This window comes from Kluyveromyces marxianus, chromosome 8 (assembly GCF_001417885.1).
Source record: "Kluyveromyces marxianus DMKU3-1042 DNA, complete genome, chromosome 8".
Taxonomy (NCBI): Eukaryota; Fungi; Ascomycota; class Saccharomycetes; order Saccharomycetales; family Saccharomycetaceae; genus Kluyveromyces; species Kluyveromyces marxianus.
In genome coordinates this window covers 592614-618613 of record NC_036032.1, presented here as the reverse complement: position 1 = coordinate 618613, position 26000 = coordinate 592614, and the positions used below count along the sequence as shown (strand labels likewise).

The 26000-nt window shown below is 40.3% G+C and overlaps 13 protein-coding genes across 13 annotated transcripts; 6 read left to right on the top strand and 7 right to left on the bottom strand.

The window, feature by feature from the left end:
- Window positions 1-1174: 1174 nt before the first annotated feature.
- On the top strand, window positions 1175-2893 carry ITR1 (myo-inositol transporter ITR1; the record flags this gene model as incomplete). The annotated part of the gene is made up of 1 exon (XM_022822021.1): window positions 1175-2893. The coding sequence occupies one exon, from the start codon at window positions 1175-1177 to the stop codon at window positions 2891-2893; it is 1719 nt and encodes a 572-aa protein (XP_022678324.1).
- A 532-nt stretch (window positions 2894-3425) lies between these two features.
- On the top strand, window positions 3426-5399 carry PUF6 (Puf6p; the record flags this gene model as incomplete). Its single annotated transcript, XM_022822020.1, has 1 exon — window positions 3426-5399. The coding sequence occupies one exon, from the start codon at window positions 3426-3428 to the stop codon at window positions 5397-5399; it is 1974 nt and encodes a 657-aa protein (XP_022678323.1).
- A 212-nt stretch (window positions 5400-5611) lies between these two features.
- Window positions 5612-8242, top strand: VPS3 (CORVET complex subunit VPS3; the record flags this gene model as incomplete). The annotated part of the gene is made up of 1 exon (XM_022822019.1): window positions 5612-8242. The coding sequence occupies one exon, from the start codon at window positions 5612-5614 to the stop codon at window positions 8240-8242; it is 2631 nt and encodes an 876-aa protein (XP_022678322.1).
- A 92-nt stretch (window positions 8243-8334) lies between these two features.
- Window positions 8335-9282, bottom strand: RSM28 (mitochondrial 37S ribosomal protein mS46 RSM28; the record flags this gene model as incomplete). Its single annotated transcript, XM_022822018.1, has 1 exon — window positions 8335-9282. One exon carries the CDS (start codon window positions 9280-9282, stop codon window positions 8335-8337), a length of 948 nt encoding a protein of 315 aa, XP_022678321.1.
- Window positions 9283-9649: 367 nt separating this feature from the next.
- Window positions 9650-10363, bottom strand: TPT1 (tRNA 2'-phosphotransferase; the record flags this gene model as incomplete). Its single annotated transcript, XM_022822016.1, has 1 exon — window positions 9650-10363. One exon carries the CDS (start codon window positions 10361-10363, stop codon window positions 9650-9652), a length of 714 nt encoding a protein of 237 aa, XP_022678320.1.
- A 361-nt stretch (window positions 10364-10724) lies between these two features.
- MZM1 (Mzm1p) lies at window positions 10725-11072 on the bottom strand (the record flags this gene model as incomplete). The annotated part of the gene is made up of 1 exon (XM_022822015.1): window positions 10725-11072. The coding sequence occupies one exon, from the start codon at window positions 11070-11072 to the stop codon at window positions 10725-10727; it is 348 nt and encodes a 115-aa protein (XP_022678319.1).
- A 423-nt stretch (window positions 11073-11495) lies between these two features.
- On the bottom strand, window positions 11496-12443 carry IZH1 (PAQR-type receptor; the record flags this gene model as incomplete). Its single annotated transcript, XM_022822014.1, has 1 exon — window positions 11496-12443. One exon carries the CDS (start codon window positions 12441-12443, stop codon window positions 11496-11498), a length of 948 nt encoding a protein of 315 aa, XP_022678318.1.
- Window positions 12444-13183: 740 nt separating this feature from the next.
- On the bottom strand, window positions 13184-13840 carry KLMA_80266 (uncharacterized protein; the record flags this gene model as incomplete). The annotated part of the gene is made up of 1 exon (XM_022822013.1): window positions 13184-13840. One exon carries the CDS (start codon window positions 13838-13840, stop codon window positions 13184-13186), a length of 657 nt encoding a protein of 218 aa, XP_022678317.1.
- A 734-nt stretch (window positions 13841-14574) lies between these two features.
- PKH1 (serine/threonine protein kinase PKH1) lies at window positions 14575-17496 on the top strand (the record flags this gene model as incomplete). The annotated part of the gene is made up of 1 exon (XM_022822012.1): window positions 14575-17496. The coding sequence occupies one exon, from the start codon at window positions 14575-14577 to the stop codon at window positions 17494-17496; it is 2922 nt and encodes a 973-aa protein (XP_022678316.1).
- Window positions 17497-17660: 164 nt separating this feature from the next.
- ARP9 (Arp9p) lies at window positions 17661-19025 on the bottom strand (the record flags this gene model as incomplete). The annotated part of the gene is made up of 1 exon (XM_022822011.1): window positions 17661-19025. One exon carries the CDS (start codon window positions 19023-19025, stop codon window positions 17661-17663), a length of 1365 nt encoding a protein of 454 aa, XP_022678315.1.
- A 271-nt stretch (window positions 19026-19296) lies between these two features.
- Window positions 19297-19875, top strand: CSE4 (centromeric DNA-binding histone H3-like protein CSE4; the record flags this gene model as incomplete). The annotated part of the gene is made up of 1 exon (XM_022822010.1): window positions 19297-19875. The coding sequence occupies one exon, from the start codon at window positions 19297-19299 to the stop codon at window positions 19873-19875; it is 579 nt and encodes a 192-aa protein (XP_022678314.1).
- A 158-nt stretch (window positions 19876-20033) lies between these two features.
- Window positions 20034-21944, bottom strand: HOF1 (formin-binding protein HOF1; the record flags this gene model as incomplete). Its single annotated transcript, XM_022822009.1, has 1 exon — window positions 20034-21944. One exon carries the CDS (start codon window positions 21942-21944, stop codon window positions 20034-20036), a length of 1911 nt encoding a protein of 636 aa, XP_022678313.1.
- Window positions 21945-23363: 1419 nt separating this feature from the next.
- Window positions 23364-25847, top strand: LPX2 (Lpx2p; the record flags this gene model as incomplete). Its single annotated transcript, XM_022822008.1, has 1 exon — window positions 23364-25847. The coding sequence occupies one exon, from the start codon at window positions 23364-23366 to the stop codon at window positions 25845-25847; it is 2484 nt and encodes an 827-aa protein (XP_022678312.1).
- Between the last annotated feature and the right edge of the window lie 153 nt (window positions 25848-26000).

Sequence of the window (26000 nt, the reverse complement as noted above, 5' to 3'; positions counted from 1 at the left end):
CCCGGGTCACATGATTACTACGGGGCTTGCCTTACTTAGCAAGGCAAGAAATTATATTCTACAGGGGTTTTTTTTCACATGCAGCAATATTAGCAGTGCTTTGTATGGCTGCATCTGAGCAAGAAAAATTTTCGCCGAATATGCACATTGCCACCGCCGAAAAAGGAAACTCCTTTGCACAATAAAACCTTAGCACCGATAAAAAAGATAGTAATAGACGCAAAAACTTCGCCGAAATTTCAAAGCCTGCTACACAAAGGAAGCTTCGAGTCTAATCAAAGCACAGGATTACGGACACGATACACCCCAAAGCCTTCAGGATTATCTAACAAAATGCCTTATCAGTACAACATATTCACTGTAATTTGTTGCAACTATACTGCATAGCTCCAAAACGAGTAAAACCAGTCCAGAACGAATGTTTGTATTGTCTTGCATCTTACTGTGTTTACTTGTTGTCTCTTCTTAACCCCCTTCTTGATCTAGTGTTCTACGGATTTTTCTGTGGTTATTTTTTCTATCTTTTTCTCTGCAACAAAAATCATTTAAATAAGCTGCAATTGTTCGATATTTTTTCTCTCTCCTCTCTACCGGAAAATGAAAATCTCATCGAAAGTGTACATTTTGAGTTGAGGATAGAGGAAGAATATACGGCTCGTCTGACGTACAATAAGTTAAGTTAAAATCGGTCACAGAACGGAACAGTACAGAACTATAGTTTCCTTTTTTGACGCGTGCTCTAATTTCGTACAGATATTCCCACGTACGTAGGCTGCATTTTTCTGTCTTCTTCGAACATTTTTGAGGATTTCTTTCAGTCAGTCATTCGCTCGTTCAATCAGGATTTGACTAGATTAAAGTCTGGACAATTACGCCATTTCCATTCTATATTCTGTTTCTAGTATTTTCTCAAGACCAGTGGAGTTGCGTTGTACACTAAAAAAATATAAACACGATACCAGATACCATTATTGCAACTTTCAGGGTCCAACTTCTGCATAACATCTGAAATTATAATACTACTACTACTACACATTACGAAGTTTATCGGTCATCGAACTGCAACTCATCTAAATTGTACTCAATAAGTCTGAAGATATCAATATTAAGAACTGAACCTCTTTTTAACCTTGTTTAGTAGAGTACAGGAAGGAAAGAATCAATACACAGAGAAATGAACCAGATAACAGAAAACTCATCGGGTTCGTCCCCGATTCTTTTTGATGATGTCTCCAACACCAAGTTGAAAGACTCATACGAAGATAACAGTTCTGATAGATCCGATAGGATTATCATAAAACCTGTCAACGATGAAGATGATACGTCTGTGATGATCACCTTCAACCAGAAGATGTCACCATTCATCTTAATCTTGACGTTTACTGCATCGATATCCGGTTTCATGTTCGGTTACGACACAGGTTATATTTCTAGTGCTTTAGTTTCTATGGGCACAGATTTAGATCATAAGAAGCTCACTTATGCCAACAAGGAAATGATTACAGCTGCCACATCTTTAGGCGCTCTTATATCTTCCATGTTTGCCGGTATATCCGCTGATATTTTTGGTAGAAAACCTTGCCTAATGTTTTCAAATGTTCTTTTCATTATTGGTGCTGCATTGCAGGTTGGTGCACACACATATTGGTTAATGGTTGCTGGTAGACTAGTTATGGGTTTCGGTGTTGGTATTGGTTCGTTATTAGCACCATTGTATATTTCTGAAATCGCTCCAAAGCACATGAGAGGAAGATTGACCGTTATCAACTCGCTATGGCTTACTGGTGGTCAATTGATCGCATACGGTTGTGGTGCTGGTTTGGACAAAATTCACAACGGATGGAGAATCTTGGTCGGTATTTCAATGGTACCTACAGTCATTCAATTCACATGCTTCGCTTTCTTACCTGACACTCCTCGTTTCTACGTTATGAAAGGTAACTACACAAAGGCTGCCGAAGTATTGCAAAAAAGTTACGTAAGTGCTCCTCCTGAGTTGATCGAACAAAAGATTCGTGAATTAACAGAACTAAACGAATCCATCCCTGGCCGGACTCCAGTTCATAAATTTGTCAACACAGTCAAGGAATTACACGTTGTTCCTTCTAACTTTAGAGCCTTAGTCATCGGTTGCGCGTTGCAAGGTATTCAACAATTCTGTGGTTGGAATTCGTTAATGTACTTCTCTGGTACCATTTTTGAAACTGTCGGGTTCTCCGATTCAACTGCTGTGTCAATCATTGTTGCTGGTACCAATTTTGTATTCACCCTAGTTGCATTTTTTGCCATTGATAAGGTTGGTCGTAGAGCCATTCTATTAATCGGTCTACCAGGTATGATGGTTTCCTTAATAGTGTGTGCCATTGCTTTCCATTACTTGAACATTAAGTTTACTGGTGACGGCTCTTCAGAAGTGGCACATGGCGGGTTCAGTACTTGGGGTATTATAGTTATCGTTTTCATCATGACATATGCCGCTTTCTACGCTCTAGGTATCGGTACTGTTCCATGGCAACAATCTGAATTATTCCCAACTGCCGTTAGAGGTGTTGGTGCTTCGTTCTGCACTGCTACAAACTGGGCAGGCTCTCTAATTATCGCCTCTACGTTCTTGACGATGTTGCAAAACATTACGCCGACAGGTACTTTTGCATTGTTTGCTGCATTAGCATTCGTTTCTACCGTCTTCTGCTACTTGTGTTATCCAGAACTCTCAGGTCTCGAATTGGAAGAGGTGCAAACCATCTTAAAGGACGGTTTCAACATTAAAGCATCAAAACAACTAGCCAAGAAGAGAAAGCAACAGAACAGCGATCAACAACGTAAATACAGGGAAAGGGATCTGGAAGCTTCGCACAAGGACAAGCCTTCCGATGAATTGGTAGAAAGCTAGATAGCTATAATTATTAATTTTTTTGGCTTAACTGCAAACCTTGATAATTTAGGAAAAGCATTTGCTGAGATTAATAAACATTATAGAAGTCTTAGGAGTTCGCTTATGTGGTACTGTTGTACTACAGTACTGCAGAATCTCATATTTCTACTATATGTAACAGAATAATAATTTTATATGTTAAGCCAATATATTCTTATATTTATATAACGATAATGATATCAAAACTTAATATTTTCAAGCTTCTTGAAGGGAAAACACCCACTTTGGTATCGAGTCTTATGATGGAACATTCTCTGTCTGCCATTTGACTGTTTTCTTACCTGCCTTCATACTTTTTAGACTTTCCTTCCTTTTCTTTCTTTTTACTCCATTTTGAAAATTTTCTAAAACTGAAAAGAATCGATGCGATGAGATGAGATGAGATGAGATGAGCTTTACCTTTAAGCACAACAAAATTCTTATATTGCTTGAAATATAAAATAGTTCGTAGTCTACAAGCCACACCGACAACCAAGGAACGGCATTTACAATGGCACCAACTACTAAGAAAGTTAATAAACGTCAATCAGCATCCAAGGATTCTGGAAAGATCGTTAAGAGAGCTAAGAACATTAGTGTTTATTCTAGTGACGAAGAATCTGATGCTGCTCTTCACGGTTTATCTTCGGAAGACGAATTAGATGATGCCAGTGAGGACGAACTTGACAACGCATCAGAAGAATCCGAAGATTCCGATGAATCTGACGCTCTTGATGAAGATAGCGAAGCAAACAGTGACGAAGAAGACAATGAAGAAACTGGTGCTGATGAGAAAAAAGAAGGAAACGGCGTTAGCCAACACGCAGAACAAAGAAAGACTCTAAAGGAGAGAAAACTTCAACGTAAATCCGGTGAACGTGTTCAGCAAATCAAAAGTCTATGGGAAAAATTACGTGTTAAGAGTCCTCCAATCCCAAAGCCTGTGCGTGAAAAGTTGTGCAATGAAATCTGGGAACTTTCCAGTGACTGTATCGAAGATCTAGTCTTGAAGCACGATGCTTCCAGAATTGTTCAAACTCTAGTCAAATACTCATCCAAGGAACGTAGAGAACAAATAACATTGGCCTTGAAGGACAAGATTTATGTGCTTGCAACTTCGTCCTATGGTAAATATTTGTTGGTTAAATTGTTGCATTACGGTTCTAGAAGCTCTCGTCAACTCATCATCGACCAGTTACACGGAAGTCTAAGAAAACTAATGAGACATCGTGAAGGTGCTTATGTTGTGGAAGATTTGTTTGTTTTATATGCTTCTCAAGAGCAAAGAAACCAAATGATCCGTGAGTTCTGGGGTTCTGAATATGCTGCCTTTAGAGAAACCCACAAAGGTCTAACCATTGAACAAGTTTGTGAAACAAGTGTGGAAAAGAGAAACATCATCGCTAGAAACTTGATTGGTACAATCACTGCTTCCGTTGAAAAGGGTTCTGCAGGTTTCCAAATTTTGCACGCTGCTATGAGAGAATATGTCAAGATTGCCAACGAGAAGGAAATCTCGGAATTTATTGAGCTTTTGGAAGAACATTTCGCCGAACTAGTACATACCCCAGAAGGTGCCGAAGTCGCTGCAACATTGATCGCAAAGGCTAACGCCAAAGAAAGAAAGGCTATAATCAAGAATTTGAAGGAACACACTCTAAAATTGATTCAAAATGAACATGGTGCCGTTGTTTTCATTACTTTGTTGATGACAGTTGATGATACCGTCTTAGTCTCCAAGGCCTTTGCACCATCAATCAAAGAAGAATTAGCTACCTTGATAGTGGATAAGTTTGGCAGAAGACCATTCCTTTTCTTGCTGTTAGGTCTTGATGGTAAATACTTTGGTCCTAACTTGAAGAAAGAACTAGAAAAGTACATCAAAATGTCTGAAAATACTTCTAAGAAGCCTTTTGACCAAAGAAGACTGGAATTGCTTAAGAGATTTGCTCCAATGATCCTATCAACAACCAATGAACATTACAAAGAAATTTTAAACGAAAACATAGGGTCTCAGTTCGTAGCAGATCTACTAGTTAATGACGAAGTGTACGAACAATTGTCAGAAGCCGATCAAAAACTCTTTGCTGAACTCGTCGATACTGTTGCTATATATTTCAAGGGTGATATATCCGATTATGATCATCCTATTAACAAACCATTTTCAGCAAGATTGTTGAAATCGTTGATTCAAAACGGTAGGTATAATGTTAAGGCCAAAAAGCTCGAACCACTCCAAAAAGTGCAAGGATTAGGCGTTCCTTTTGCTCAAAGATTCTATGAGGATATCATTGATTCAAGCAACCTTCTTGACTGGATCAATAAGCCAAGCAGCTCATTTACTATCGTGGCATTGTACGAAGCTTTGCATGGTACTAAAGAAGGAAAACAATTCGACAAGGATTTGAAAAAGGTAATTAAAGAAATATCGGCCGACGAATCAAACAAGGGTGCACACCTACTATTAAAGTTGATTAAACAATGATCATTAGCCGTTGAGTCAATTAGTACTCGTAACTTGTATATTATATATGTGCGTGATATAGATCTTCATCACTGTTAACGAACTTTGTTTGTTAGTATTAAGAGTTGCATAAAGGACTGTAGTGATAATCACACATACCTCGGTAAATATAGAACTACATAACACAGTGATTGTACTTGTTATCCATCACATCTTCCGGGGATTGATGACTTATGGACAACGATACTACTTCAAACGTCGTTTCTACGTCTTTTGACGTGATAGGAAGTCTATATGCTATTGCACCGTTAATCGAAAATGTGCCTGAAGAATATGACTATTCATGCATTGAATATTACGACAAACACATCTATTTAGGAACTACTTCGGGGAAGTTACTACATTATTTTGAATTAGATGCCGGAAACTACACTTTAATATCTCAGCTAGAGTTCAATGACAGCGAAGACTCTTCTATAGACAGGATAACACTTTTACCAGAAATTGATAGAGCGCTTGTGTTATCTGAGGGAGAGGTAAAGTTGTTCCTACTACCAGAGTTTGCTCCTGCGACTAATGTGTATAGTATAAAAAACATCACAGACTTTTGTCCTTTAAATTATTCCAAAACATCTAATGCTTATCCTTGTTTTATGTTCTCAAATGATACCATTATCGGTGTCAGTGTCAGTCCGAAACAGATGAAGATCGAAAAGACGTATGGCGTTAAAGGGATCCAAGTCGCATTGCCTATAACTGATAAAAGAAAATTAATGGGTGCCGTCGATAACACTTATAGTATCATTGATCCTCAGAAAGAATCTACTATTCCCCTATTTAAAGTATGCGAAGAAGATGCGAAAGAATTGACTCCAACTATCGCCAACTTTGGTAAGAACGAGTATATTGTTATTTGTGGAATATCAAATGAAGAAAGCTGTATGGGATTGATTTTGAATGATGAAGGTGAGATTACTCAGGGGACAATTGTCATTGAGAAGTATCCCACAAGAATAGCGGTCGAGTATCCATATGTTTTCGCCGAGTTACATGGATCTAAAACTGTGAATATTCATATGCTTAAAGAAAATGATGACCCAGAGGTAGTGCAATCAATTTCTAGAGAAGATCCATTTCATATCTCAAAGACTCAAAGGTCTTTCCCTGCAAAGTACTATAATAAACAACTAGTGGAACTTTTGCGATACGTACCACTCACAGGTGAAAAACTCCAATTTCGGGAGGACCAAGAAAAGGCATACGTTGAGAGAAATATCGACATAGAAACAGATATGCTTCTCTATGGAAAAGACGGTATATCTTATTTACAACAAAAGCCCAATTTACTCAATATTACTAGCTTTGGGGAAGAAACGATCCCTACCCTTGAAAAGTATATTTCCTTAAATCCTTTGTCCAATTACAGTAAACTGGAGCACAACTACTTTCATATTCTATACATATTGATGCTGGTATTTCATTGCAATTCAATCGATGAGACATTGATAGAAAAATGGCTGCGATGCGCTGACGTCGTGGACATCCGAATCCTTCTTTATTTCTTTGACTTCAAAATTTATGGAGATTTATGGATTCCGAATGGGTTACTGGAGTTTACTGAAAAGCTTCACCAACTTAAACTTATCCATAAGTGCAAAGATGTGCCTAAAGTTCTTCATTTCCTGAAAAGGCGTCTAAAGGAGGAGTCTGCTGATGGTTTGAAAGACAGTGCTAATATCTATTTAAGTTTAGATATCATATTGTTACACATGGATATGAAGGAGAGGAAAGTAAATATAAAAAACTATGAAGACACAAGCTATCACGTAATAATAGAAGAATTAAGCAAAGAAGAGGACGATTATGCAGAAGTCCTATTGGAATTATACGAGCAACTAAATGATATAGAAGGGATACTTAAAATATTAAGGCGAAAAGATAGCAGACGCTTAATAAAGTTTATGAAGGACAATGTCGATAAGCTACCCGAAACTTATTCTGAGGAAGACATGATAAAAGATATTTCAACGGCGCTAAAAAGCAACCATGAATTTGAAAATAACGAGGTAGTCTATGATGTGTTGGAATTGATGAAAATCTTATCCATTGATACTACCAAATTTACTTCACGTATTGAAGATTCAGAAATGAAAGCATTCTTATTAGAAAAATTGGGTGTCACAACCACGAAGGATCTAGACTTCTTATATCAATACTACAAAACTAAGTTAACAAATTGCAATACAAAGTTGATGGACTCAATGAACATCCGTATTACATCCTATGTTACAAACTTAAACTACGACAAACCAACATTAAAGAAATATTTACAGACTAAACTTGATGATTCCGATGATTATTCAACACTTTTAGATGTTGGTCGCAAGTTAATCGATGTCGAGAAAAGGTTAAATGAAACAAAAGACTCTTTTCTTGATGAAATAGATGCAACATATATCCTAAGACTTCTTCTGGTAGAAACGGAAGATTTAGAAGCCACCCTCGGTTCGGAGAAATTGTTAGAATTGTACTTGTCCTGGAATGATTTTTCAGCAGTAGATACAATAGTGGAAGGAAATGAAGAGAGCATATTACAAATATTGGATCATTATGTCAGTCTCAAAAATGAGACAGTATTATGCCGTTTCCTTGTAAGAAACAAAACCCAAATCAGTAGCATGCATTCAAACAGAGAGGTATTTGAGAAAATTCCACCAACAATACCACTTAACTTACTACAAGAGTTATTATTTCCCGTATTTAGGAGGAACAATAACACGATGCAAAATCTTCATATCGAGAAAGGGATCCTAAAACATTATTTACAAGCATTAAAAGGTATCGAAAGGCGTTTAGAGCCTTGAATAAACCATATTATCGTTGAAAGTGCATTCTTAAATTATATACATGGATAGAATGGATATAGGTTGTAATACGTTCATGACTGGTTCAAAAACTAATTTCTCAATTCAGAGATTGGTGCCAAACCAGAGCAGCACTTATATAAGAGTTCCTTTTCAGCAGCATCTAGTGTGCTACTTTGATTTAAACTGTTCCTGACGGTCTCACTGTTATTGAATAATTGAGTTCTCTTCTCTTCTGACTTGGAAAGTTTAGCAAAATCTTTCTTCGCAAAAGGTTTTAGAGTGTGGAATTTACCCTTGACGGATTGTTCCAATTTCTCAAGATCGGAAACAACTTTAAAGTTTTTGGTCAATGGTTCCAATTGTAATTTTAGGTCTGAAGCCGGGATGAATTCCCCAAAGTTTTCCATATTAGCTGTTAAACGCTTATTGACGACCTTCCCATCCACAATGATACCGTCGTTGAACGAACGGTTGAGTGGAAAGTTCGATTCCTTCAAGGTGGAGATGGTATATTTCAATGCCTTAGATGTGAAGGTTGGAGCCAAGTTTGGTCTATACTTCAATAAGGACAAAGGTGTTGGATCTTGTGGCACATAAGTTGAAGAGTTACTGACGGTTTGTGTCACATTTCTCGAGCTTGAGCCTAGAGTACTGGAGAGCTTCAAACCTGGAACTGTCCTACGAGTTCTCTTTTCAGTACTTCTACGCGATTTTCTAGCAGCAAAGTTATCAACTTTTCCTGATATCTCATTATATTCGTTTGTATTCTCTAGCTTAGCACCACGCTTCTTGAAAGCTCCAGTTTGCACCGCTGGTTCTCTTGATTCATTATTTCTCCAACTGCTATCACGGTTTGATGGTCTACCATCTCTTCTTCTATCACCACGGGAGTTCTTGCGTTGACTGAATTTCTTAGCTTCAGCCTTCTGTGCTTCAGCAAGCCTTTGTGGAACGTCTTTGACTCTTTGTAGAACAGACGCTAAGAAGTCCGGAGAAACAGTTCCGTAAGCTCTTCTTGACACGAAAGACCCAATCATTTCTGTCTTTAATCAATTGCTTTCTTGAACCACAAAAAAATTCACACTGAACTTTCCCTCGAAACTTTTTTCAAAACTCCTAAAACAAGCTCAGTATGATGAAGATCTTGTGTTTTATTCAATCGTCAGATCGTTATTGGATATAACTGATGTATTTTACTGGACTGGCTTCGTTGAAAAATTCAGTGAGTATCAAATTTTCAACACGTAAAAAGCGATAAATAAAAGTAAGCACGTGACTATATAACTGGAGCAGCAGTTCTTGTGTAAGAGGTTGGTTCGTTTAGTGGAAGCAGCGATGAGGTGATTTGACCCTGCACATTTGTGCTATTGCATGGCTTATCTCTATATAAATAGGTATGTTATACTACATGTATTCAACTTTGATGCTGTTATTTGATGCGAGTTCTTCTAATAGTTTCAATTGATGATTCTTTGGAGAGTTTGATTCGTTGGACACTTGAGCATTTGGCGGCCTAACTTGAATGAGCTCTATGTATTCTAATGGGATATCAAGGGAGGAAAGAAATACATTGTTGAGTGATTTGAATATTTTGAGTTTATCGACCGCTTCTTGAGTTCTTTTCACATGAATGAAAACATTACTTGAGTATCTCATCCCGCTGATGACTTCTGAATGCTTACCTGTGATGCCCGGTGACAAGTGCACATGATTCCTGTTCATTTTCTTTATATAACCCGATTCAAGGATTTGAATGCAGTTTTTGATATTAGTTCCGTGAACTAAGTGGTCGGGCAATTGGTCAGTCTTTGTGATGGGTTCCAATACTTCTTCAGATGGTTTGATCTGTTTTAGAGAATGACCTTGCACTGCACAAATCATTAGTTTCCCAGTATCTGGATCTTCCTTAAGATGAAATCGTTTCTTGTCATTACTGGCAACAATATGTTCTATTTCTGGCACAGTAGCTTTCAAACTTTTAAGTCTATTATGCTGTAACAGTGAATCCAGTTCAATGTAACCATTGTAATCGATAGGTAGCTTCTCTTTAACGGCACCGTGCCTCAATAAATAAGCCAACGCTTTGGAGATAGAGACTTCCCTGTTCTTGGGTTCCATGACGAGCTTCAGCTTCAGATCTAGCCTTTACTGTCCTTTACGTTTCATCATTGCACTAAACTAAATGTGTCATGAAAGATCAAAGGTTAGTCATTACAACAGACTTTTTTCAATATCGAGAAACAACCGTACTTGTAAGAAGGAGACACCAGTTTCGTCAGTGCTTTTTCGTTTATATACATGGAATATAATATTGACTATTATATATATATCAGCCGCACGATGTAACGGAATTACATTGTGCTATAACCAGAGTGGAAAATGAAGGAGTGTTAAGTATATAGCCAGAGGTGAACCAAAATAAACCCAAAGGGCTAATAAATAAATGAATGAAAGAATGAAGTGAATTCAACCCAAGGGTCTATTTGTAGAGTCCAGAGCCACCACCACAGCATCCGCCTCCTTGAGCCACTAAGGTCTTCTTTGCAGTTTTGATGGTTTCATTGTCCCCCAATTCAGTGTCTTTGTGAATATTTAGATGATACTTGTCTCCCTCTGCTTTCTTGCCTTGAACAATATTTTGTCTCAAGAACTGGGCCACATCGTTCATGTGTTTGATCTGTTCATCAGGAGAGAGTTCTGGGTTTGGAGGGTTAATCATCCCTTCTCTCATCTTTTGTCTTGCGGCAACCAACATGCGTGTATCTCCGCCAAAAGCCACACGGGCCGCTCTTAATCCGTTTCTGTATGCTGCCAAAGCTCTTGACATCTTTATTGTAGCCTTGAATTTCCTTGATTCTACAAAATTCCCTCCAGATTAAACCCAGGAAAGCACTGTTTCCTTACATATAGATTGTTGGTGATACTTATTACAAAGCTTGTAATGGAAGAAATTCGTCTAATATTTTCCATGTACTGAAAAGAAATCTGACATATACAGCGATAAAAGATGGAAGAGAGAATAAAATAGAAAAAGCAGAAAGGCACACACAGTGGGCGGCCTGGAGGAAGGATATGGAAAGGTATTACTAAAAGTATGTGTGTATTCGAAAAAATATAGTATATATAAAATACAGAAGTAAAGTTGTGGTATAGAATTGGAAGAAAAAGCTGTCATGTGTGTGTGTGTATGCATATAATAGTGTTTATTATTGCTTTATTGCTGACATGAAATCGAAGTAGAGAGAATAGTCTATCTAGACAAGACAAAGCTCGAGTGGTGTAGACCAGTATGCATAAAGATGTATGAACCGATAATGGCTCTGAAATGGCAAATGGAGCCTAGAACGACCATAATGTGGAAAATCTGATGAGAATGGCCGACAAAGTCAAACTTGCCTGGGGCAAGCACTTCCGGGAACCTGAAGCCGTAGATAACAGCGCCAGCTATATAAAACATACCTTCAAAAAGGATGTACTTCAACTGCGTTCTCCGGATAGCTTCGTATGCTCCGAATTTATAGAAACCTGTCAAGATCGGAACAACACCACTTAACCCGAAGGTAACATAGAACATGGCTCTGAATGGTCTGAAAGTCTTGGAATCGAACTTGTCGTGCAATGCGAACACGGTGCATATCGTCCCCAGCACCACGGTGAACACCGTGAAGCACTTGAAATGGAATATGTGGTCGTGGAACCCATAGTATAGAATCGAAATCATAGAGCACGTGATCATTATGATGATCCCCATGTAGTCCACCTTGGACCAGATGTGACAGTGCGACTCAGAGTGCTGTTTCAAGCAGTGGAAAAAGCTGCTGCATCCAAGACACAGCACAGCACCCAGCAAAAAGAAGTTTATCATCAAATATTGCGTCATGGTGCTGTCCGGAAATCTCGGAATTAGATACGCATTGGCCAGCCCCACGAGTAACAACAGATACGTGATGGTTGGAATCAAATGCGTGTATATGTTGATCGACTCGTTGTGGAACTGGAAAAGCGACTTCAAACACTTCTTGACGCTTCGCGTCTCCCTGATGTACCCCGTGATGATCATCTCATTATCCTGCTGCCATTCTGGCAACTCGTCAAACTTGTACAACCGTTTCTCAGATCCGGTAACCACAACAGGGGTCAGTTTCTCAAGCTTTACAGAAATACTCTTTCTGTGTCTCAACGTAGTAGTAGCACTCATACTGCTTATTAAACTGGGTCTCTTCTATTTCTTTGGTGATGGGGCTGCGGACAGAAATTCACTAACACCTAACAATATGCGGCCGTCAATACTAACACTAATGCTAATGGTAACAATATCAAGATCAAATAAACAACACAGTACCTGAAAAAATATACCAGACACCAAGCCAACTGCTCCCTTTGAACACTACTAATCACCAGCAGCACCTTTATGACTTTTGCCTTATGCACCTCATCTCTCGTAAAAAAGGTGCAACATTATATATTATTATGTATATTATATACCTGTGCCAATATTTCTCTCACAATTGAAAATTTATTTTTTTTTTCCTTCGAATCTCACCGTTTCTAAAGGTAAGAGGGAAAAAAAAAAAAGAACGGCCAAAAAAGCGTTGGATTGGAGATAGCGGTGAGACAGAAAGAAACTGACGAAGAGTATGGCAAGCCAAGGGTACGCCGATATACTTCTGGGGAAGGGTTGAGCAAAAATAGAGGCTTGGAAGTAGGAAATGAAAGTTACGTTCTGGCCGAAATAAGTGTGGTTGGATAGCCCTATGGTGAAATAACCATGTCCGTTCATTAGTGTGACGCTTCTTCTTCTTTATTTTTTTTTTTTTTTTTTTTTTTGTCTGGCTTCGCCGATCTTGGCGTACCTACATATATGCACATATATACTATAGACGTATGCTTCTGCACCGAATGAATCTTGTTATGTGGAGGTAGTGTTTAATGTGTTTCTTATATGAGTTCTAGCAATCTTAGTACATTTGTAGAGCCTTGGAAGGTGCTAGGATAGGGCAGGGTCTTGGTGGATGTCGTTTGTAGTACTTTTGTTGAGGATAGCCGTAAGGACCTTTGGTCGCCGGACCTAGCCAGGGACAGGGAATGGGAAATCGGACAGTGGGTTTCGCCGTTTTTCTGGCCTGTCATCTTGTGCCAAAAGCGCTTTATTTTGGCTGATTTGTGTCGCTGCGGGGCCTGGGAGCCCTGGGAACTCTGGGAACCCACGGTTCCCAGAGTTCCCAGGGTTCCTGTAGAAGAGTGGTGGTGTTGGTGGTGAGGGCAGCGACAACTCGACGGGCCCGACAGCTTGCACTCGTCCAAGAGGTTTCCCCTGCATGGCGGCACCTGCCATAGTGCATGGGGAAACTCAGGTGTCATGGGCGAAATGGGCGAGTTCAACGGACTGGTCTTGTAGTTGTTGACCTTGAGCAACGAGTCTAGCACGAAACTGTCAGTGCACCATTCTTTCAAGTTGTCGGGCGAAAGTTCCTTGAATCCCTGGGATTTCCCCCATCTCTTCAACTTATTCTTGAACTTCAAGCCGTGTACGTAGGCCTCCAAGTCAGGTAACATAAACACATGATAAGTGTTGGTAGCAGTGGTATGGGTCATGTATGCAGATGTGTGTTAAAGGGAAAAAAAAAACAGAATGTGATTATGGTTATTATAGCGAGTGTATATACTTAGCGGGACCGGGGCGTGTGCGTGTAACTCTGCTGCCAGCACTAGCAGAATTATGGCAGTGGATGTCATCAGCCTATGCTACAAGAAGTAAGACGTTAACACAAATAATTAGTCTAGTGTCAGTATGAATTCGCATTCTGTCGCTGTGACAGAACAGAACACACAATTGGCTGAAGAAAACATTACAAAAAGAACTGGGGAAGAGAACAACAGATCGACTCTACTCAAGCGGTGTCCTTGAATGGTCCACCACCAGAACCCCAATTGGCTTGGACTGCTCTGACACCACGATTATATAATCGCTCATAGTAAAGTTAATTTTATTCAATTATTATTATTATAATTTTTTTTTTTTTTTTTAAACTTTTATTTTTTTAGCATCAGCGTTATTGAATTCCAATTGGCAATCATTTGACAAAAAGCTCTGTAACTTCTACACTTAAACCATTAAAGGGAATATTTTTAAAGGAGGAAGAAACCAGTACCCCCGGCTTAAGCTACTAGGACTTGGTTTGAATACTATAAGTGTTATTTGAGGGTTCTCTGTTCTGGCATCGACTCAATATTGTCTGACTTTTTTTGGTTCTTTTTATTCCCTTTTTTTTAAGCATTCATTCATTCTCTTCTTTGGGTTCCTGCTCATTTCGTCATAGTGCAACAATATGTCGTCTGGACAGTCATACAATCGGCCAATCCTTGAGAGACCGGTTTCAGGTTCTTTTAATGTGCATAGGCCCACGCCTCCTCCGATTTCAGTTAATTTTCAGCAGTCTCCGTTGGTCAGTTCCAAGACTACGAACGACTTGAGTGAGAGTGCGGAAGAGAAACCATTTGAGAATGGGGCTCCTCCGATCCTCAAGAGGGCATTGACAAGCGCCGATAACTACATTTCTCTAGACCAGATGTATCCTGGACGCAGCAACAGCGGTATACAAAGTAGCAGCGATTCTCTTCCCTCGATGGAAAGTATCGGGTCTGAAGAAGAGCAATCAGAGCTGCAGTCGCAATCGCAGTCACGTTTGTATTCGGAGTCGCCGTTACAGTCTCCACGTGGCGAGGACAGCGTTTCGATACCAAGAGAGTTGCCTATCAGTGAAGCTATGCAGAGGAGACAGAAGGAGTGGGCGGACCGTGGTGCTGCGGTTATTGTGAAAGACGTGAAGGACGAAAACACGGGACAAGTGACAAAGCAAGTGATTAAGAAAGGAATCAACGATTTTAAATTCGGAGAAACGTTGGGTGACGGTTCGTACTCCACTGTTCTGTTGGCCACGTCCATCGAAAGTGGTAAAAAATACGCAGTGAAAGTGTTGAACAAGGAGTACTTGATAAAGCAAAAGAAAGTTAAGTACGTTAACATCGAGAAAAACACCTTGCAACGGCTCAAAAATACCAGGGGTATCATCTCACTATTCTTCACATTCCAGGATGAGACGTCCTTGTACTTTTTGTTGGAATACGCTCCAAATGGCGACCTCTTGTCGTTAATGAGAAAATTTGGATCCATGAACGAGAAATCCGCTCAATACTACTCAGCACAGATCATCGATGCTCTCGATTTTATGCATAAAAAGGGTGTCATTCACAGAGACTTGAAACCAGAAAATATTCTATTGGACAAAGATATGAAGGTGAAGCTCACAGACTTCGGAACGGCAAGACTATTAGAAGGTTCTTCTACCCCAGAAGGACCCAAGTACGATTTACTTACTAGATCAAATTCATTCGTCGGGACTGCAGAATACGTGTCTCCTGAACTTTTGAATGATAATTACGTTGATTTTAGATGCGATATATGGGCATTTGGGTGTATCCTATTCCAAATGATTGCAGGCAAACCACCATTCAAAGCAAACAACGAGTATTTAACTTTCCAAAAAGTCATGAAAGTGCAATTTGCTTTCACAGCTGGATTCCCAATGGTAATAAGGGACTTGGTGAAAAATATTCTCATCAAAAATCCAGACAGAAGGTTAGTTATCGACCAAATAAAAGCTCACCTGTTTTATTCTGATATCAATTTCAATGATGGTAGCGTATGGACGAACGATCCTCCAGAGCTAGGGCCTTATAAGATTTCCGCAAGAGCACTTCAAAAGCAGGTACCAAAAGTTCCATCATCTCCAGCTTCTCCTTTGCCTCAAGATCCATCAGGGAATTCTGGTATCTCGTCTGCTAAATATTTGCATAAGTCACCAAGAACCCACAGCTCAACTTCACAGCGGAGTAGTCCAGATAGTTTATCAGGTCCCAAAAAACGTGAAATTGACCAGAGAACACAGAAAATATTAAACAACGTTAAAATGAAAATTACCCAGCGGAATGAAAAACGGGCTGCTATCCAGCAACAACAACAACAACAACAACAGCAACAATCTAGTAATGCCCAAACCCAAGGCCAGGGCGACAATTCTCTGAATCCAGCCACAGCCGCAGCTGCAGCACTGCACATAATTAATAAACCTTCGAATGGTGCAATTAGAAGACAATCAGCTTCTTCTTCTTCTGCCGGATCTCTGAGAACCCAAAGAAAAACTAATGTTCCAAGCCGCACTTCAAGTGCTCATTCTTCTACTCACTCTAAATCTGCTCCAACTACACCATCATCCCAGGCAAGAAAAGAGTCCCTAAGTTTACCTCCAATGAGCAAACTTGACATACTTTGGTCGTATTATCTAAAGAATATCAATGAACGAGTAATAAAGATGGGAGATTTATATGTGGCTACTGCCAAAAGTCATAACTTAGAAAACAGAATTAATAAAGCGAGGCTTCACTTCTTGGATGCTGACGGCCGGCTACAAAAAAAGAATACTTTGTTGTCACAGGTAGTTAGGGGAGGCGGTAATGTCACTGGGTTCCGCCAAGAGACTTCCAACTTGGTAGAAGAAGATTTTTATCACGAGTTTTTAATTGATGAGGATAGTTTAGAAAGAAGCTTCAAAAAGAAGGTTGAGCAGGATGAATCATCTGCTGAAGGAATTTCAAAGTTGAAACACTTTTTCAGCAACCCTTCTGAAAATTCTGCTGAGTTCTTATCGCAGACAGAGTTTGTGAAAAGAACCTGTGTTATTACGACTTTTGGAAGATTTCTTTTATTTGCTAAGAGAAACACGATTAACCATGCAACGGAACTCTATTATGATATTGAGTATGATATCGATTTGGCGCAACTCGGCGTAAAAATCAAGGAAATAATCCCTGAAAAGAAACTGAATTCTAAAGATACTTTCGTCATTCAAACTCCATTCAAATCTTTTGTATTGCAATCAGAGGAATCAGAAACTTTAGTATGGCTCAGTTCCCTTCTCTCTGCAGTCAAGATTAAGAACGAACGGCACGTTCACAAGGAAGCTCCTATCAATGCCATTGCTAATAAAGCTGCATTGCTAGCCGAACATGAACATGAATCGAATACAAAGGCTATAGACTCTCTGGCAATAAGCCCAAACATCCGGCGTACTTCAAGTTTTACTACACAACGCCAGAAAAATAGTCATAATGGACACCATCCTAGTAGACCGATCTCTGGTAGTTCTCGAATGCTTTCTCGGAGTGAACAGATATTCAGACCTAGTAAGTGAGTTATTTTAGATATGATTGAAGAAAGAATCAGCCATAATTTTTATTTTAAACTATTCAATAACCAGAAATGAAACAATCAATGTGTACATAAACGGAAATTATAAATTGAAGTTACAGTAATTATTTAGGCACGTATATGTAAAAGAAATATATATGGATACATCTAAAAGGATACTTCCCAGATGGCTTCAGGACCCAATTCTTCGTATTTCTCTCTTGTTACATAGAAAGAAGTGTTTGAATGACCAAAAACCTGTTTAGTGAGAATTTGAGCTCCCAAGAACGTAACATCTGTAAATCCAATTTTTTTCCATTCAGGGAAGTAGTCGGGGAATTTTGGAGTTAGAATGATAGAAGGAGGCTGTACGTATTCGATTTGATTTAGAGATGGCAAATTGGCAACTTTTCCGAACTTCTTTTGATTAGCAGAATTCTTCTTCTTTTCCTCCTCTTCCCTTTGTAGACGTTCTTCTTCTGGTTCTGTTACGATATGATCACTCAATAGCTGAGCCAATAAGGCTTCTCTAAAACCCTTGATATGAGTAGTTCCACCAACAATGATAACATTCTCCCACATAGATTTTAATTTTGGAATATCATCGATTTGGTTCATAACTTCACCCGTTGCTTTTGATATCTTAGAAATAAGCTCCTCATAGCCAGTGAATCTTTGTCTTCCAACCGTAATTGAATTACCGTTACTGTCGAAAAATGTATTCGACTCCAATTCACTGTTTTCTTTCTTCTCATGAGTCTTGCTGTTCTCGCGCTCCTCTAATATCTCTCTTGTATCACGCCCACTGGTAACGATGGCAGCCACATCCAATGCCCCATCATCCTCATCCTTCTTGTTGACTCCATATTGATCTAATATATCTTGCGGCAAAATCTCATATATATCAGATCTCTTCAAGTCTTCAATTTGGGATTTGGATAAATTTGGAAGAACGTCCGATAGATGTTCATTGATCAAGTCTCCGCCAACTGGAATTTGTCTTGTAAAGCATGTGAGTGGGGTGTAATCCATAATGGGAATCACATCAGTGTGCTGCTTTCCAATGTCAAGTACAATACAATTTTGTAATGAACCAAACGCAAATGAACTGGCCAGCGAACTAGGTAAAATGGCAAAGTGGTTCAACTTCATTGATTCAAATACATGCCTGCATAGTAACTCTTCCTGGAACTGTGTCCACGAATGATGCGAGATAAGCAAGAACGGAATATTCGAAAGTGTGGTGTCCCACGCAATTGGACTATCTTCGCTCTGCTGCTTTAATACCGACTTGTATATCAACTTTAATAGGTATTGAAATGCATCAATATCAACAATTGACCCATCCTCTATTGGAAATACCACATCTTCCGTCTCCTTGGATGTAAATGAACCATTCGCATCCCGATAAACCTTAGTTGGAATAGAAATTGTAGGCGGTTGTAGCGTATCTTCCCCGATCCCGAACTGAACCAGAGTCCGCGTGGACCCTGGGTATATAATAAGGTAGCTATCCTGTCTCAATGGTGCCATATCAAGCGCTAGTCCACTGGAGATTTGCTCTTTTTGTTCTAATATTCTCTTATTCCTCTATAGTTGTTAAAAGCTCTTGTTGATATGTTTTTTTTTATTACGAATTCTTAAGAAACACATCTGAATAACACGAACAAATAATGTTAAATAACAATAACAATAACAATAACAACATCAACCTTAACAGAATATAAATAAAGCTGAAAGCAGCTTTTTACTCCCCAATCAAGTAGTAGCAATCTAAAGAATTATTATTAAAATAATATCCGCTATGGAACAATCTGTCAGGAGTATAGATGGTGCAAGATCAGTTGCTGGCGCTGGAAGGACAATTATAGACCGTGAATCAATAAACCAAAGAGCATTACAACTACTACAAAGGAATAGACAGAGACGACTGCTTTTGAAACGAAGCGAAGATAGGGCAAGGTATATACCAGAACGCCGTGAACAAAAAAGAGAACTAGATGAGACATTAGAGACTCGTAATGTCCCGCAACATCACATAAGTGCCCATGAAAGGATAACGAAAGCTAAGTCGCATGGGAGTAAATACAAACCTAGCGATCTGGCATTGGCTGAGATACGCAAGTATCAACGTTCTACAGACTTGCTAATTTCGAGAATGCCGTTTGCCAGATTGGTAAAGGAAGTTACAGACCAGTTTGCCAGCGATGAGGAGCCTCTTCGATGGCAATCGATGGCAATTATGGCCCTTCAAGAGGCCAGCGAGGCATATTTAGTTGGTCTATTGGAACACACAAATCTATTGGCTCTTCATGCCAAGAGAATCACAATCATGAGGAAAGATATGCAGCTAGCAAGACGGATCAGAGGTCAATTCATTTAAGGAAATGTAAGACAACAATAACAGTTCAGATGGATATTGAGGGGATGTGGTACTATATAAAGTACATTTTCACATATATATAGGTAGTATATACTTTTATGGTTACAATTTTATTCTCTTTCAGAAGCAGCGTGGTTCATACAGTGAATGTAGTACTACTAGCCTATAGTCTTCACATAATTCATTGGAACAAGCCCATGCTGTTTGTTTCCTTGGTAAACTTCTCCTACGTACCAATCATCATTGATGCACTCAACCAAGAGGAGAATGTCTCCGACGTTGAAGTTAAGGATATTGTTTTCGTTAGGTTCTTTGTAAGAGTAAATAGCCTTCGCATATTTGATGACAGTCGCTCTGTTCGAGTCAACGATAGGAAGAGTTAGCTGTTCACCATCCACATTAAGTCTCTTACAACGCATTATGTTGAGAGATTTATTGAGAGGAATAACTGTTCTGCTAACAGTTAAACTACTCGAGGCTCCAGAGCTAGTTCTAGATGTGGCTGGGCGTGGTTCTTCCTTTTCAAGGATTTCTAATGCACTTTCAACATCAGATGCCAGCGATTTCCTACGTCTTCCGTAAGGAACTTGTAACTTTCCGTCAGTATTACTAGTGTTATTCTTTTCATTGAATCTAGCATCCATGTCCATTTTAGGCGAATATACAGATGAAGGCCTGGATTTTCTTCTGTTTTGTGAGTTCCAAGATTTGGCAAACCTTTGAGAATCATCAACACTAGAAGCCATGGACGAAAGCGATGTAGTCATCGAATCATAACTTGGCTTATTCTTTTTATGTGTGAAGTCTGTTGGATTCGAACAGGTTTCTTCTGACGAGTCCGAATATTGGGTAGGCTTATGGTCTGCGGCCATGTCAGGATCTGAGTAACGGCCAGGTGATTCTGGTGAGTCAGTAGAGGAGTTATTAAAAGCTCTTAATTCTACGGGTTCTAGATCAACAATAGGGGTTGAAGCGGAGGTTGAAGCGGTAGCTGTTGATGTAATTATTTGTGGTCTAACTCTTCCTTGGGTTTGTTCTTTATCATCCGCACTCACACCATTAATAGAGGATAGTCTTGTATTTTTTAACTGGGTCGAGAGTCTCTTAACGTTTTGAACATAGCGATCATTCTTTGTTAGGTCAATCACTCTACGAGAGCTAATCGAACGATCGTCTTTTGAAGCATATGAGTTAATGCTTCCTTTATGACCACCTAGAGAATTAGAGGATCCCTTTATTTTTATTCTGCCGGTTCCATGGTGGTACGAGAAGTGCGATATTTCCAATTCTGGGGTAAAGCTAGAGAGTTTCTGCTTCAATTGCTCCATTAAGGACAGCTCTATTTCCGATGGCTGAGAAGTAAACTCTGCATATTGTTGCAACAATTCTCTAGATACTTGAATTCTTTGAGTTTCGAGCTCCTGCAGTTCGCCGCTTATACGTCTCCATTCTTCGAACCAGTGGTTTCTAGCAGATTTGTATTCATGGTGTAGGACCGTTTTCCTACGGTGAGACTCGTCCACTATGGAAGACCACTTATCAACTTCTCTGGAGTACTCACCTTTTTGGTACTGGCCCAAAGCCGTGTCCCTGTTGATCTTACATTCTCGAAGCTTATCCTCAGCACTTTGCAGTTCCTGATCAAGAGCCTTGAGGGCCTTCTTCTTTTCATCTTTGAGCTTCTTTAAGTTCTCTACGTTACCTTTGATCGTAGTCCACCTAGCTTTGAACTGCCTTAAGAAATCACTCATGGTGTTTATATTCTCTCTGCTCAAGCGTTCGCAAGCTTTCGAATGGCTCTTGGCCACACTTTGCTGCGACTCATGGAAATACTTTAACGATTCTGCCATATTGTTGTAGTCTGCATACCGATCTAAATTGCTCATCAGCCGTGAACTCAGGGCCCCCAACCTTCTCGCATAGTCCATCTCCAACTCTCCTCTCTTGGTAAAACAGTCAAGCAGCAACTCGCACGTACATATCCCTCTCCCGACATGCTGTAGAAGAACTCCAGCACCTTGATCTGCTTCGTCCCAAAAACTCTCCTGGTAGTTATATATCTGAGCCATTCAATTTCTTAATATGTCTCTCTATCTCTATGTCTTTCTTGTTCTAGTTGTAGTTGCTTCAGCAGAATAATCTCACTCTCTCTCTTCCCCTCAATCGTAAACGTCTCTTACTTACCTGCTGCTGATTCTCTTGAAGTGTTCACATTGGTATCAAGATCGATCCCAGGGTTGGACCTCTCGCCTCGTAAATTTGCCCTGTATGTATGTATGTGCCTCTCAATGCGCAGTGTTGATGCTTTCCTTCATTCGAGCAGGACTCTTTTGTTTACACTATTCCCAATCGGGAATTATAGTCACGTGAAAACCATGTGCTCCCCTTTTGTTGCTTTTTTATGTTTATGTTTTTTGTTTTCCTAATTGGTAGCAGAATGCCGAACAAGAAACCGTATACCGTATGGGGTAATTACATAACACACTGCTGCTTTTCACCTGGGCCCAGTACTTTATACTACCAGCACCAGCACCAGAAACAGAACCAGAAAAACCCAGCACACGGGACAATAGATACCCGGAGCATTTCTTCTATGCGTTGATTGTCCCTTCTTTTCTCCTGTCGCAACGAACCAGCGATAGCAACCTGTATTGTATGTTCTTATTCAAAACCCGTTTTTTCACGACTATAGCAAAGGTTGTCGAGGGATTGCTTTGCGTGCATTACAGCGTAGACTCGGAACATAGAGAGAAGATGTTCGGTACATGAGGAACTGAAGAAACGGGGTTGTGGCTAGCCGAGTAACAAGGAAAAATAAATAAATAAATAATACGTTCTATTGTAGTGTGAACTATGTCTATAGCAAAACTGGCCCTTAGTTGTATGCCATTTCATTTCTTGTAAGAGGAAGAGACACTAGTGACAACAACTACGTTAGTTAAGGGACCGGAGGGAGGGTGTGTCATGGTAGCATTATATATGATAGAATCGAATACGTCTGTTTCTTGCTTCCTTCCTTCCTTCCTTCCGTTGACGAGTCTGCTCTTTCAGTAAATTGTCGTGAAATTCGATTGTCGTTACACTGTGCCTTCTTCTGTATATTAAATATATATTAAATAATTTATATTACCTTAATTAACAGGGTTTTGCCCTTTACCAGTAACTTTTGGGAGAAAAAGGTAGCTTTGAGTCGAAAGAGATCGAAGAAAGTTGATCTATAATATTCGAGTGGCATTCCATATACCAAAGGAGTACCATAGGTGTGCATTAAACTGTCTATTGCAAGATATAAACGCATTTTTTTTTTGCTTTCTTCTTTCGTCATCACCTTTTTATTGGTTTAGTTTGGTTACTATCTGAAGAGAAGAAGTAAGTTAAAACAAAGAAAAAGACCAGTGAGGTGGAGTTAAGTGTTGAAAGTTTAGAATATACCATTATCGACCGCTTGCTTATATTCATTTCCGTTTTTGAATCTAATTTTTTAAGCGATGTCCTTAGTTTCTGCGATTCCTGGCGATGAAGCCTCGGAGGAATCTGGTTCAGAGCAACACGCTTCCGTTTACCAACGTTCTGGCAAACCGTTGTCGAGAGAAGCTCTTTACAGAGCAAAGTTGAAGTATGGGGTGTACCAGTCTCCAGCACAAGGGTTGAAAGCCGGTGTGGTGGACTCCAAACAGGCCTCTGACGCAGCAGCCAACATTGCAAACAAAAATAAGACCACTATCGAAGCATACAAGAGATTGTTGAACCCTAACGCTTCGAAAGCTGCATCTGCCTTGTCAGCTTCTGTGATAGGTGAACAGAAGTCTGCTCCAGTTCAACATAATGATGTTCCATCGGTAGCCGCATCATCAGCAGCAGTTGCTGCGCCCAAAAAAGTCAGCTCAAGAGCCTCTAGTCATGTAGGTCCAGCACCAAATTTGGGCGTTGGTCGCTCTAGAGCTTCCAGCAATGCGGCTGCTTCCGCTACAGCAACTGCTTCATTGACTGCGAACTCTCCAGCTCCAGTAACCCAGTCTCCGACCTCCAAGATGAACTTTACCAAAGTGCTAGCTGGTGCTGAGAGAAATGCAGCCGAAATGGTTCACAACCGTATAAACCCGGACAAAGTTACCTATGTCAAGGGTATTTCCGACCGTAATGTAGGTAAGGCCGCTGATGCGAGCTTCTCTCTCACATCTGATTTCGTGTCCCGTTTACCTACCAAGCTGGACTATGTGGAAGCGGCAGAGAAGGAATCACACTCTGTGGAATGGGCCCAGAAGGCTGTTGCAGCATTGAAGGACTTCAACCCCGACGACGTTACCGATCCCCACTGGAGAGAAAGAGAAGAGCAGAGAAACAAGTTAATCAAAAGCTTGAGCTCTGAAGCAGTCTTGAACAAGGCTAGGTACAATGCTCAACAGCGCTTAGATACGATCGATCGCGAAACCTCTTACAAGGCTATTTTCAGGAATGATGAGTACAACAGAGCTGCTGTTGCGGTTGCACAGGAAAACTTGAAGAAGACACGTTCTGCGGACGCTGTTACTGCCAACAAGGTCAACCTAGGAGGTGGCTTATGGCTTGCTCCTGGTGATATCGACAACATTGCCAAGGGTCTTATTGCGCCTGTGTTGGACGAAGTGGACCAGAGAACTGGTGCACAGCGTGCTATGGATGCAGATATTGCCAAGAGAGACCAGGAGTACAGAGTGCAATATGCAGAATGGGTCAACATTCAAACTGAAAAGCACACTAACGACACGCTGTTGCAAGCCAAGGCGTTTGAAAGACGTAACAAAGAGGCAGCGGATCTGGAAGCTGTACTAAACAAAAAGTATGCCGATCTATGTACCAAGAAGGATGCTGAAGTATTGGAGATGGAGAAGCTCCTAGAATCGAAGAAAGCCGAATTGGTGAAGTTGAAGGAGGATCTCGAAGAAGAGTTGAGAAAAGAGGACGAGAGAAACGCAGCAGAATGTGCCGAACTAGAACGCAACAACCAGCTTGATCTTGAAAACTCTACACGGGAACAAGAGGAGCTACTGGCACCATTTAAAGCGGAGTTGGCTGCTGCTGAACAGTACCACGAGGATTTGAAGTCGCAGAAGGCGGATATTGAGAAGAACATTGAGGAGTTGCGGGCTTCGATCGAGGCGCACAAGCAGCACGTGGAAGAGTTGAACGTGACTATTGCAGAGCACGAACAGAAACTACAGGCCGAGGGCGAGGAGTTGAACAACCTGGCTGACAGCCACCAAGTGCTGAAGGAGGATCTTGACACCAACTACGTTGCTGTTCTTGAGAAGAGCAAAGAAGAGGCCAAGATATCGAGCGAGGAAGCTCGTCTCAAGCAATTGGAGGTTGATGCTCTTATGAATGAGCGTCAAACGGAACTTTCGAACACGGAGATTCAGCTAAAGAAGGAGAAGCTTAACTTGATCGATGCGCTAAAGGAAGTTGCTGAAGTGAAGAACGAGGGCCAAATCGACGAGGAGAAGGCCAAGGCGTTCTTGGGGACGACATCTTCCGAGTTTGTTGCTAGCCAGCAGAAGAAGGAGGTGAAGCCAGTTGCTACGGCTGCTATTCCAGAGCAAACTACGGCCCCAGCACCAACCGCAGCTCCTGCTGCTAAGGAAACACACGAAGACGACAAGGTTCTCAACGGCGTTGGGTTCATCCCGCTAAAGTCGAAGAAGGGCCTTGTACAGAGAGGAAACTCGATCAAGAAGTTTTTCGGAATAAAAAAGAGCAGCCACAGCAGCGCTGCTTCTCCAGCGGAGAAGCCTGAGGCCGCTGCTTCAACTGAAAAGCAGGAGCCAGTCCCAGCTGAACAGCCAACCGCAGCCGAACAGCCAGCAGCCACAGAACTCGAGCCAACCTTCAGCGGGTTCAGCCAAGGTTCTGTTGAAAACAGACCTACAGACGAAAGTGACGACGCCATAAACAAGAAGGAAAACAGAAAATCCTTGTTCAAGGAAGTCTTCTAACAGTAACACTACGAACTACTACCACTTCTCATGCAAAAACATATATACGTATATCATCTATATTTATATATATTACTTTACTTTTACTTTACATTAATTATAATCTAATTAAAATTATTACATTACAAACCAATTAATTAATTAATTATAATG